Source organism: Danio aesculapii, chromosome 2 (genome assembly GCF_903798145.1).
Source record: "Danio aesculapii chromosome 2, fDanAes4.1, whole genome shotgun sequence".
Lineage (NCBI taxonomy): Eukaryota > Metazoa > Chordata > Actinopteri > Cypriniformes > Danionidae > Danio > Danio aesculapii.
The window spans coordinates 2,681,709-2,695,988 of NC_079436.1; the positions used below are offsets into that span (position 1 = coordinate 2,681,709).

The window sequence follows — 14,280 nt, forward strand, 5'->3', positions numbered from 1 at the left end:
ACCCAAAGTGTGTGTGTGTGTGTGTGTGTGTGTGTTCCAAGTATTAATAGCATCCAATAATGAGTGAGCAGTGAATGCAGATCTGTGTGATTAAAAGTCTGAGGAGGGTGAACAAGGGGAGGCGGGAGGTGGAGATCCTGGGAGCATGACAATTATTTATGAAGTTAATGAATTACAAAACCCTGTTATGAGTCATTATGAATGCATTGCCATTTATGCAACACTAGGAATCACTAAAGAGAGCTGCTCCTTTTTTTCCAAGCCATCTGCCACTGGGTCAAATCACAATCCTGCTTCAGAAATGATATTCTCAAACAAGTCAATCAGGGGAAATCAATCTATGAATGTTTTTTTAATATATATGATTGTTTTTAGCATGCAGACTTTAAAGAAAGTGAACATTTCTCTTTAAAAGCATGCTCAGAATAATGAATCTTTTGGAAATGATTGTTGCTGGGGTTTCATTTTCATGCAAATGTACTTCCACAATCAGCTTTGTGCAATGCTAAAACTGTGTAAGTGTAATTACTGAAATGATTGTTTTATTTATTTATTTTTCTGTGTATCTTTTAAATTCTAGGAGCATCCGATGCCTTCGCAACATAATCCACTGGAACTTAATTACAACTTTCATTCTGAGGAATGTAATGTGGTTTTTGCTTCAGCTGGTCGACCAAAACATTTACGAGACGAATGAGGTATGAAGCACTTTTATGCATGTTTATCAGCCTGTTAGCTTGTGAACAAATCAGCAAGTTTGTGAGATCTTCATTGGCTATAGGTTTCTATCCAACAATTTTTATGCACATTAAAAAATATATATTAAAAAAATGGAATGGAAATGCCAAGATGCACATAAGTAAAAATGTGTTGTGCATAATGGTGTAATGTTAGCTTATTGAGTCGCTAACGTGGTTGCGCCATTTGCATACATTGTAATTTTATTTTTCGTATATCATGCTACACTGTAAAAGGTGATTAGTAGACTATTCTTTAAAAATTTGAGTAAACCTGTTGCTTTTAAATTATTAAGAGATGCATGATATTTATCAGACAGGAGTGTCAGAATTATTAGCGTTAACAGATGTTAGTAAGCAGTTTATAACTGCAGATACAAATGCTCTATTGCTGACTTATAAGTACATATATAATGTGCTTGATTGTATTTCTATACTTTGTTAATTATTATTATTTCCTTACTAAATTAAGTATCGCATCATTTACAAACCAGTTATTTGAGAGAACTTGCTGTTTTTTTAAAGGGCACCTAGATTAGCCCTTTTTTCAGATTTAATATAAGTCTTTTGTGTCTTCAGAAAGTTTGTGTAAAGTTTCAGCTCAAAACACCCATCAGACTTTTTATTATACCTTTTATTAAATTCCTGTTTATACATTTTTGCACTGGGTGGCTGTTTTGGTGTACTGCTTCTTTAAGGCTAGTCCTCCCCGCCCACCGTTTCTACGTGCCTTTCTGCGTGCCTTAATCTCCTCCCTCGGCAGCGTCAGACAACAGACAGACATAAAGGAAGCAGATCTCACGTAGCGTTTGTGAGAAATACTACAGTAAGAACTTTACCAACGAGTATTTATTGTGCAGTTGCATCGCAGAGTCACACAAAGTTCACACGCGCACACACACACCGCAGTAGACACACACACAGACAGACAGAGCGCGCGTTTAGCTTTGCACTCTTTTTGCACGTAAATGTGACAGGATACAGGTTAATCTCCACTGCTGTATGAATATCTGTTATATTAATGTACAAAATAAACCTGAATTAACGTCCACAAACCGGGACTGAAGCCTCTTCCTTTATAATTGTTCTGACACGCGGCTGTGCTGATGAAAGAAAGCTAAGCTAAATCGCTGTAATTCATTACACACATGCTCTGTTTTACAACATTTTAAACTTGTGAAACTCACTCTTGATCCCGTTTGATGATGATTGATGATCCTAGCGAACAGAACAGACCTTTTATTCCCGGCTGCTTTACGCTCGTCCTCTCTTGATGATATGATTATACACGTGACTACCGGACATGTTAATACGGGCAGCTGTCAATCAATATTGGTGGGTGGTGGGACCGCACTCCTACGTAAAGTTGCGGTCGATTTGAAAACCGCTCCAATTGGTCCACCGTTTATATGTTGTTAAATTTGAAAAAAAAAAAAGGACTGGGTGTGTTTATTTCACGCCAATATGACGGTCTAAACACCATACATGCACATATGTCTGTCCAAACAGCTTGAAAAGTAGATTTTTCACCATAGGTGCCCTTTAAGATTATTCAGAATGCGTAAGTAAATGATTGATAAAGTATTAAAATGAACATTTATATATCTTATTATTATTTAGGCATATAGTAATATGTTAATTTGTATACTAATAATTGCTTTATTAACTCAACTTCATCCAGTTTTGTGACCTAAAGTGAGGACTATGCTCTATAAATCCCTTCTAAATGACAATTAAAGGCTCGGCTCTATTCTAAACAGGAAATAAAAAAGAAAATAAACAACTTTATTCATTTCTATTCGTTTGAAGATACTGTTATGATCATCAGCGATCTAGCAGCAGATCGCTAACAAACTACATTTCCGCCATCACATGAGCTACATACCCAGTCATGCACCGCTCACACACACCTGTTCCTCATTCGGTAGATTACACACACTCACGGATTGGAGCTGCTCATAAAGGACAATTTATACAGCGTGCGCACACACACACATCAGTGCTGAGTCTTGTTTACCTTTTACTGTGAACATTACGACGTATTTCCTTTGCCTTGCTTTGCCGTGTTTTGACCATAGCCTTGTTTGTTTGTTTATGTTGTGTGCTTCCTGCCTGTACTAACCATTCGCCTGTGTATTGACCACGACTCTGGATTGCCCCGTATATCAGGAAAACTGTATCAAATGAAAAATAAATCTTTGCAGTCTAAATTAAAATAAAATTACTGTGCAGTTTAAACTCCGCTAAATAACAATGAAATGTTGCCTCATAATTTATTGTTAAATTGTTATATTGTTGTTGTTTTGTCTAGTTTTATGTTATATTTTGACACGCCTATTATTCAGCAATGTTTAAACTTCATTTTACAGTAGTTTTACTTTTTAGATAAGATTGCAAAGATGTATTGTTTATTTGATACTGAGCCTTTAATTGTCATTTATTAGGGATTTATAAAACATAAACCTCGCTTCAGATTAGGTCACAACTGGATGAAGCTGAGTTAATGAAGCATTTATCAACATACAAATTAACTGTAAGTATATGCCTGAATAATAATGCTGATTTTAATAGTTTATTAATTATTTACTAACTCATTCTGAATAATCTTTTAAAAAAAACTCTTAAATACAAATGTTTTGTAAATAATGTGATAATTTAGTCATTTAAAAAATTAATCTGAAACAAAGCATGGATGTACAATTATTAAGCACATTTTAAATGTCAAGAATAGAGCATTTGTATCTACAGTTAAAAACTGCTTACTAATGTTGATTAATATAGAGTTAATGCTTAACAAATTATGAATTCACCATTTGCTAATGCTTAATAGATCATTCATAGTGTGTAGTTATAAAGTGTTACCTCATCGGTATTTAGACACTATTTAAGTAGCCAAATTTCAAACAAAAATGACAAATCTTTAATCATTTACTTATATTCATGCCATCCCAGACATACAATAAATTGCTTTAGTAACATGGTTACAACATAATAGTAGCAGCAGAAGTAATAATAATAATAATAATAATAATAATATCAATAATAATATTTTTTGCTATAATAATAATAATAATAATTTTAGCAATAATAATAATAATAATAATAATAACAATAATAATAATATAATAATTTTAGCAATAATAATAATAATAATAATAATAATAATAATAATAATTTTAGCAATAATAAAAATAATAATAATGATAATAATAATAATAATAATAATAGTAATAACAATAATAATAATTTTAGCAATAATAAAAATAATAATAATGATAATAATAATAATAATAATAATAATAATAATAATAATAATAATAATAATAACAATAATAATAATTTTAGCAATAATAATAATAATAATCATTATTTAGACACATTAAGTAGTCAAAAGATATAGTCAAACAATAATGACAAATCTTTAATCATTTACTTATATTCATGCCATCCCAGACGTACAATAAATTGCTCTCTTTATATAAACTTTGCTCTCTTTATATAAATTAGGATTTAATTTAATGGGAAAACCCAACAAAAGACAAACTCTCTCATCCATTACTCCAGTAAAATAACCATCTATAGTTGCTTTCTTCTCGGCGGCTATTTAAGAAGCATGATTCCCTTTGAATTTGTCTAATAAAAGAATAATAGATGAAAATCCATGCCATGTATTATGTGGAAGAGCAGGAAAAGCTGTCGGCTGTGTTATATTTCATTTTAGCATGATGTTTCGAAAAGGTTTGCAGTGTTATAAAGCATCCAGATAGTTCAGCTCAATGAAAAGCCCCTTTTCTTTTCTTTTTGCACAGCCCTGGTGTCGTCTTATAACCACCATCTATAATTACTTCGTGGTGACCAATTTTTTCTGGATGTTTGTGGAGGGCTGCTATCTTCACACGGCTATTGTGATGACATATTCTACAGACAAGCTTCGGAAATGGGTCTTCCTCTTCATTGGATGGTGTAAGTTGATTTCTCTGCACAACCTTAATTATTTTACTTATTTGAGGCATAATGAACTGGTTTCTATTAGTTGTGAGTTAGAAAGCTGAAGTGTAATCTGGGTGGCACTGGTAATCTCAGTGGTTGGCGCTGTCGCCTCACAGCAAGAAGGTCGCTGGTTCGAGTCCCAGCAGGGCCAGTTGGCATTTCTATGTGGAGTTTGCATGTTCTCCCCGTGTTGGAGTGGGTTGCCCCCACAGTCAAAACACATGCACTACAGGTGAATTGGATGATCTTAATTGAGTATGTATGGGTGTTTCCCATTACTGGGTTACAGCTGGAAGAGCATCCGCTGTGTAAAACATATGCCGGAATAGTTGGCGGTTCATTCCGCTGTGGCAACCCCTGATAAATGAGGGACTAAGCTAAAGGAAAATGAATGAATGAAAGTGTGATCTGCTGTTCAGAAAACTTTAGAAGCACAGATTTTTTGTCATCTTGCTAAATTAGTCCAAAAAATATTACATCCAAATTAAAAGAGACCACGTGTTATAGTTAAAATGTTGAGATTTATTACTTGAAAACCTATGTTCAGGAGAATATTAATAAGCCAGCTTTGATTGTAAAACCGTAATTGGCTGTAATTGGATGAGTTGGATTATTTTATTGAAAGCACAAGACATTGAGGACAACAAACATTAATTCGACAATGCCTAAAACGTGGTTTGAATAGGAGAAGGGGATGAACGGAACACAGCCTTTAACACCCTTTCTGAGTATTTTCAATATCTAGTAATGCCTTTCGGACTAACAAGAGCCCCTGAATATCTTCCAGACCCTTGTAAGTGATGTGCTTATGTGTTTATTCTTATTGATTGTTCACATCCAGGTGTAGTCAAACAGCAAAGCTACTGTAGTGTCCAAAGTTTTAGGCACTTGTGAAGAAAGTGTTGTAAAATTAGGATGCTTTCAAAAATAATGCACAAATACATTTTATTTATCAACGAACTTATATTAACTAAATCAAATCAGCATTTGGTATGACCACACTTTGGATTTAAAACACTTGGTACACTTGTCCATGGTTTTTCAGGTAGATTTGCTGGTTTTTTCCAAGCATCTTAGAGATGTTTTGACACCATTTTGGTGTCCCAGATGTTGCCAAATAAATAAATAAATCAATAAATAAATAAATACATAGGAATTGTAAAAAAACAAAAAATGGAATCGTAATTTAGCAACTGAAAATATATTACCATCAATAATCGAAACAACAGCACAAAACTGAATTTCTAGACCTGCCAAAAGAATTCAAGAAATCCAGTGACAGTACAGTAAATCTGTGAACATCAGCATCTCATTCACGTATTAATCCTCAAACAGCAGTGAATACTGGAGAGCACTGCAGCAGAATGAGGCTCATGTAGCATTAAATATGTTAAACGTGAGCTAGAAACTGCAGCAAACAAACAGTCATGAGAAGATACAGATTTGCCATCATGTTATGATCAGCTTATTAGCTTAGTAATGCCGTAATCATGTTCACAGACGCTACACAAATTAGTGGAGACGGAGGAACTAATTAATGGACATGGAGGAACTAATTGCAGAGCAAGCAACTCAACCACTCAGACGTCATTTATTGGTCAAATTAAATTAAATGTGAAATGACTTAAAACATGAAATTCTCTTTAAGTGAGCTGTTATTTAGAGCTGGCATCTACAGTTGAAGAATTAGTAGCCCTCCTGTATATTTTTGTCCTCAATTTCTGTTTAACGGAGAGAAGATTTTTTTCAGCACATTTCTAAATATAATAGTTTTAATAACTCATTTCTAATAACTGATTTATTTTATCTTCATAATATTTGACTAGATATTTTTTAAGACACTAGTATTCAGCTTAAAGTGACATTTAAAGGCTTAACTAGGTTAATCAGGGTAAAGTTAGGATAGGCAAGTCATTGTATAAACAAGTTCTTTGTTCTGTCGAAAATTAAAAACAATTATTGCTTAAATATTGTACCCCTTTTACAAGATGTCAGACTTTGGTGTCTCCAGAATGTGTGTGTAAAGTGTCAGCTCAAAATACCCATCAAATAATATATTATAGCCTCCAGAATCTGCCCATTTTGGTGTCCCAGGACTATGTAGCTGTTTTTGTAGCCTGTGGCTTTAAATGCAAATGAGCAGCTTCTCCCCGCCCACCATTCCCACGTGCGTGTCTGCTTCTCATGCGTTACGTCAGATAAACAGCAGTCAGTGATAGAGACAGACACTGATAAATCTGAAATACAGCTCATTAGTCAAAAATACCAAGTAAGAGTATTTGATGTATTTGCGGTGGAGCCTATTCAATCTATTCAAGCCTTTCTGAAATGATGAGTCTCACACAAATGCTGTTTGCAGTACACACACACACACACAAACATATTATCATTTACTGACACCATGTGGCTGTGGTGATTATAGCGATAATTACATAGCGATAGAACTGTCTTTATTACAAACATGCTGTTTAAAAAATGTTTTAAATTTAGAGAAAGAAAACCTATAAAAATCACAGAGAGTGGGAACAAATATTTTAATCCCAGTTTCTTTGCAAAAAAATGGCACCTGTCAATCAATTCGGTGGGTGGGGAAAACAGCATTCCTTTGTTACGTTGCGGTGGGCCTCAAAAATCATTGGGATTTGGATCCTATTTTAGCGTCAGGAAATTTAAAAAAAGAGACTTGTTGTGTTTCTCTACTGCAGTATGACTGTGGACACATTATATATACAGACAGTTCTTTCCAAACAGCTTACAAAAGTTGATTTTCATCATATGTGCCCTTTAAGGGGGCTAATATTATTGACCTTAAATGGTTTTTAAAAAAGTAAAAACTGCTTTTATTCTAGCCGAAATAAAACAAATCAGACTTTCTCCAGAAGAAAAAATATTATAGGAAATACTGTGGAAAAAATCCTTGCTCTGTTAAACGTCATTTGGGAAATATTAGAATAATTTTGACTTCAACTGTACATGAAATCTGTATTGAGTATTTCTTAAGTAATGTCAGAATGCAAATATATATATATAAATGTAAAAAATGGCTGTAAATTATTCTGTAAATTCCATATTTTCTCCGTTTATTTATGCTTTTGAATTGTATTATGGGACTTTGATCTTTTTTCCAACAACTTTTAACCTTAACAAAGTTCAAAAAAGGGACTTTTATTAACATTTTTAATAGTTCAAAGTGATATATTGTCTGGGTTTGGTGTTGTATATTAGGCTACAAAGTACATTTGTACATTTTTACATTTGAACCATTTATACTTCTTCACATTTCACAGACTTATTTCTTTGTATATTATTTCTTATACATTATATTATTTCAAACTACTAAACAGTCGATAAAAGTCACTTTGTTAAACTGTAGAGATGAATTTACAACATCAAAAGTCCCATAATGCAATTCACAATCGTAAATAAACAGAAAACACTTGTGAATCGCAAAACATGGGAGCTATTAATTAACATATTTTTTACAGTGTAGTCAAGTTCAGAATTGAAAATATTCTGATTTTAAATATTCTTTTTAAAATCATTTCCAAGTGCTGTTTAATAGATGAGAGCACATCATATTTTACTAGTAATTTTACAAAATGCTAGTGTTCAGCTTAAAATGCATTTTAAAGGCATAACTAGGTTCATTAGATTAAGTTAGGTTAATTAAGTCATTAGACGCATTTCCTTGTTCATTAAACAGCACTCAATATTTTAAAAAACATATTAAAATTACTAATAATTTTGCCTTCAACTGTATGCATGTGGGTGATTAAGGTATTATTATAGACTGCAGCTCAGCACAGGAAGTTTGGCCAGAGGAGAAATGGTCGTTCCCAACTGAGCCTGGTTTCTCTCAAGGTTTTTTCCTTCACTTTCGTCAATTGGTGAAGTTTGTTCCCTGCCACTGTCACCACTGGCTTGCTTGGTTTGGGACTTGTGGAGCTGCACATGGATGGATTTGCTCTTCAGTGTTTGGACTTTCAGCAGTGAAAATTAAACCACACTGAACTGAACTGAACTTCAACTCTGAACTCTACAGCTATTTAGTGAATAGGCAATTGAGTGAAGAAAAACAGTCATTTCTTATTTATTTATATATTATTTACTATGTTACTATGTGGGTGGCGCAGTGGGTAGGGCTGTCATCTCGCAGCAAGAAGTTGCTGGTTCGAGTTCCAGCTGGGTCAGTTGGCATTTCCGTGTGGAGTTTGCATGTTCTCCCCATGTTGTCGTGGATTTCCTCTGAGTGCTCTGGTTTCCCCCACAGTCCAAACACATGTGCTATAGGGGAATTAGGTAAGCTAAATTATCTGTAGTGTATGAGTGTGAATGTGAGAGTGTATGGGTGTTTCCCAGTGATGAGTTGCAGCTGGAAGGGCATCCGCTGCGTAAAATATATGCTCGATAAGTTGGCGGTTCATTCTGCTGTGGCAACCCTTGATTAATAAAGAGACTAAGGCGGAAAGAAAATGAATGAATGAATGCTACTTTGCATGAAGAGTGATGTACAAATCTTCTCTCTTTTCTTCAGGTATACCCTGTCCTATAATTATAGCGTGGGCCATTGGGAAACTCTACAATGAAAATGAACAGTAAGTTGCTGATTTGCAGAAATGAGCTAGAAGCGCAATAAGCTTATAATGTGAGTGAATGAGCGTCGGACAGTAATTGTAGAGGATGCCTGGCAAGAAACTGAAGAATAAGCCTGTGATTGGACTGCTTGTGAATTTGGGAAAATTTTCTCCAGATTAGTTCACATTTTTTAGGAAACGTTATCTTAAAAAAACTCCCCAAAAAGCTGATTTTTGGAAATAAACTCATGGCGTTTTAGCTTTGGATGGCACAGAATTGTAATTAGTTACTATGGTGTTCTGTGTGTTATGCAGGAGAGTGTAACTCTCCTTCAGGGAATTTATTATATTGTATAGGGGATATATTTCTACTTCTATCATTCAGCTGGTGTCATTTTATTGTGAACTAATTGAACGATGGATGGATGGATGGATGGATGGATGGATGGATGGACGGACGGACAAACGGAGGGTATGAACAGGTGGATGGATGGATAGATGGCTGTATGGATGAATGAACTCATGAATGGATGGATGGATGGATGGATGGATGAATGGATGGATGGATGGATGGATGGATGGATGGATGGATGGATGGATGGATGGATGGATGGATGGATGGATGGATGGATGGACGGATGGATGGACGGATGGACAGACAAACGGACAGACAGACAGATGGTATGAACAGGTGGATGGATGGATAGATGGCTGTATGGATGAATGAATTCATGAATGGATGGATGGATGGATGGATGGATGGATGGATGGATGGATGGATGGATGGATGGATGAAAGGATGGATAGATGGATGGATGGATGGATGGATGGATGGATGGATGGATGGATGGATGGATGGATGGATGGATGAATGAATGGATGGATGGAGAAATTGTTCCCGAATGGATGGATGAATGGGTGAATGGATGTGTAGATATAGAGATGGATGGATGTGTCGATAGATGGATGAATGAATGAAAGAATGAATGGATGGGTGGGTGGATAGAGGGATGGATGAAAAGATGTATGAATGGATGGATGGATGGATGGATGGATGAATTGATAAAGGCATGAGATAGTGAATGAATGAATGAATGACTAAAAAGATGGATGGATGAAAAGATGGATGGTTGGATGGATGGATGATTGATGGATGGATGGATGAATGGATGGATGGAGGGGAGATGGATGTATGAATATATAGATGGATGTATGGATGAATGTATGGATGAATGGATGTATGAATGGGTGTATGGATGAATGGATGGATGGATGGATAAATGGATGGATGTTTGGATAAATGGATGTTTGAATGGGTGGATGGATGGATGAAATGATGGATGGATGGGTGATTGGATGAATTTCTGTTTGGATGGATGTATGGATAAAAAGATGGATGGATGAATGCATGGATGGATTGATAGTGGATGTATGAATGAATCTATTAATGAGTAATGTGATAAGGACTTTCTCCAGAGGAAACATTATTATAGAAAATACTGTGAAAATTCCCTTGCTCTTTTAAACATCATTTGGGAAATATATGATATATATCATCACAGGAGGGTGAATAATTCTGATTCAACTGTATTTATATATACTGTATGTTTCAGATGCTGGTTTGGGAAGGAACCTGGGAAATACGTTGACTACATTTACCAAGGGCCTGTGATTCTAGTTCTTCTGGTAAGAATTACAGCTTCACTTCAGTGTCTTCAGCAAGCAGCGTTTAAAGGGGAAGTTCACAATAAAACATGAAAATTCTGTCATCATTTACTCACATTACTTATTTCAAAACCTTCATGATTTTCTTGAGTTTCTTCAAACCTTTATGAGTTTTATTTATCCTTATACGGAAGTCAGTGTTACATGTAAAATAAATGAATAAAAATTCAAATTAAAAACATTTGAAACCAACTGAGAGTGAGTAAATAGTGAGTCTACAAGTGAACTATGCCTTTGAGTAGCTTACATCCATCAAAAGTAACTTAAATCCATCACAAAAAAAATATATTTTGAAAAATGCTAAAAACCTGTAACCATTGATCTCCATAGTATTAGTTTTTTTTTTCGTTTTATAGAAGACAATGTTCCCAACATTCTTCAAAAATTCCTCTTTAGTGTTCAACAAAAGAAAAAACACTCATAAAGACAAAATTAGGGTAAGTAAATAGTGGGTTATTAGTTCATTTTCGAGTGAACTATCCCTTTAAGTAATTTAGTTCACTCAAACATTTTAATTCTGTCATCATTTACTCATCCTTTAGTTATTTTACACCTTTATGAGTTTCTTACTTCTGTTGAACACAAAAGAAGATACTTTGAAAAATGCTGAAAACCTGTAGTATTTTTTTTTCAATCATAGAAGACAATGTTCCCAACATTCTTCAAAATATCTTCCTTAGTGTTCAACAGACGATAAAACCCATAAAGGTCAAATAAATAAATCAATAATAATAACAATAAATTAATATTTGAAACCAACTGAGGGTGAGTGAATAGTGAGTCATTTTTCATTTTCGAGTGAACTATCACTTTAAGTAACTTACTCAAAAAATTAAATTCTGTCCTCATTTACTCAACCTTTACTTATTTCAAATCTTTATGAGTTGAACACATACAATTCTGAAAACCTGTAACCATTGAGTTCATAGCATTTTTTATCCTACTAAAGAAGCCTACGGTTACAGGTTTCCAACATTTTTCAAAATATCTTCTTTAGTGTTCAACAGAAGAAAAAAATCATAAAGGTAAAATAAATTTATTAAAATAAATAAATAATTAAAACCAGATGAGGGTGAGTGAATAGTGAGTCATTTTTCATTTTTGAGTGAACTATCCCTTTAAGTAACTTACTCAAAAAATTAAATTCTGTCCTCATTTACTCAACCTTTACTTATTTCAAATCTTTATGAGTTTCTCAAAATATCATTTTCTCCAATATCAATATACATTTTTCAAAATATCTTCTTTAGGGCTCAACAGACGAAAATAATCATAAAGGTAAAATAAATTAATAAATAAAAATAAATAAATAATTAAAACCAGCTGAGGGTGAGTGAATAGTGAGTCATTTTTCATTTTTTAGTGAACTATCCCTTTAAGTAACTTAAAGGGATAGTTCATCCAAAACTGAAAATTCTGTCATCATTTACTCAAGCTTTACTTATTTCAAATCTTTATGAGCTTCTCAAAATATCATTTTCTCCAATATCAATATACATTTTTCAAAATATCTTCTTTAGGGCTCAACAGAAGAAGAAAAAAAACTCATAAAGGTCAAATAAATAAATTCATTAAAAATATTTGAAACCAACTGAGGGTAAATTAGTGAGCCATTTCTCATTTGAGTGAACAAACCCTTTAAGTAACTTAAAGGGACAGTTCACTCAAAACTGAAAATTCTGTCACCATTTACTCAAGCTTTACTTGCTTCAAACTTTTATGAGTTTCTTTTTTCTGTTGAATCCAAAAGATGATATTTTGAAAAATGTTGAAAAAAAAAAAAATTCTACTATGGAAGACAATGTTCCCAACATTCTTCAAAATATCTCTTTTAGTGTTCAACAGAAGAAAGAAACTCATAAAAGGGTTAAAACCATAGACTTTAAAATATATGGACGGAGTATCCGTGACGTCACCCATAGGTTTCTGAACACTGCAAAAGAAGCTACAAGTAGGCGCGGCCAACCGTCGCCATTTTGTTCGTGCGTCATCGCACCCACGGCGGGATACCAAACAAGCGCAAAGAGGCGGAGAGTGAGCGGAGCTACAGACACCTGCTGGCACTTTGCTTAGACCTGACAGACAGACTTTACTTTGGGAGAAACGCTTGATACTTTATTACCTGCGACTCGTTTGTGTTCTGACCACATGTGCTTGGCTGTTCACTATATCAATAAAGTGTTTAGACTTTTAAAAACACTGCTGTAACACATTGAGCCACTAAGCATTGCTCTTATGACGTATTTCTACAGGAGGAAAACGCGAATTACATCCAGATACCTCAGATATAGTCTGTGTTAGTAAATGCAGGACTATTGATGAACTCCAGCATAACACTGTATGAGAACGCTTCAGATGACTGATCTAGAGTCTACAGCTAATCAATCTGTCAGATTCTGGAGTGCTTTACGGGTCTAAAGAAAAATATTAATGATAAATGATCTTAAATAAAACAAATACATTTATAGAGATGGTATATAAGTATATAACTTTACTCACATGGGAAACGAGGCCACGTGAATGGTTTTTGAGCACAATTAAGTGCACATAGCATCCCATATCATCTGATAATTGTAAGAAATAAGTCCAAAAGGCAGCTGACTGTGTAAAGCCACATAAAACAACACAAAAATACGATGAATATGCCGAGATCAGTGGCTAATCTGCTGGATTCAGCTGAGGTGAAGTGACGGTGACCAGCGAGACCTAGCTGTCACTCAAGAGGCCACGCCCTTAATTATGCAAACCTAATATAACCTAATATAAAGGAAATGGATGAATTATAAAAAAATTCACCCCCCTCACAGTTGCCATGGAGGGTAATAATAGCTATATGAACCAAAATCGTTCTTTGTACCAGGCTGTAAACACCTTTTTTTCTGCTGTAAAGTTGGCCATTCTAACAGTGGGCTCAATTGCAATTTGCTCTATTATGGAGCCAGGACTAGCGGAATTTTGATGAATTGCAGTTTCAGTTACTTCAGTTTTGGCTTCCCGAGGGAGAGCGGGAGGTTGTCGCTTGGTTAAAACCAACTGAGGGAGTGTAAATAAAGAGTGAATTCTCATTTTTGGGTGAACTATCCCTTTGAGTAACTTAACAGCGCCAGTCCCGGCCAGAATATCAGCTTTTTATCTCTTAGCAATGCTCCTTTTTCAGACAGTGCTTGAGATTTGAGGGAATTACTGAAGTGATGTTCGCTAAAGTGTTAAATCTGTTGTTTCTTCATCATGTAAAAGCAGAACAGAAACATGCA

At 34.5% G+C, this 14,280-nt stretch overlaps 1 protein-coding gene across 1 annotated transcript in view; it reads left to right on the forward strand.

Moving 5' to 3' along the window:
- LOC130239521 (corticotropin-releasing factor receptor 2) overlaps positions 1–14,280 on the forward strand; it is a 110,659-nt gene that overhangs the window by 65,713 nt on the left and 30,666 nt on the right. The window contains exons 5-8 of the mRNA XM_056470767.1: positions 581–698; positions 4,547–4,700; positions 9,262–9,322; positions 10,915–10,987. Of these exons, the coding sequence (XP_056326742.1) occupies positions 581–698; positions 4,547–4,700; positions 9,262–9,322; positions 10,915–10,987 (406 nt within the window). The remainder of the gene's footprint in view (positions 1–580; positions 699–4,546; positions 4,701–9,261; positions 9,323–10,914; positions 10,988–14,280) is intronic.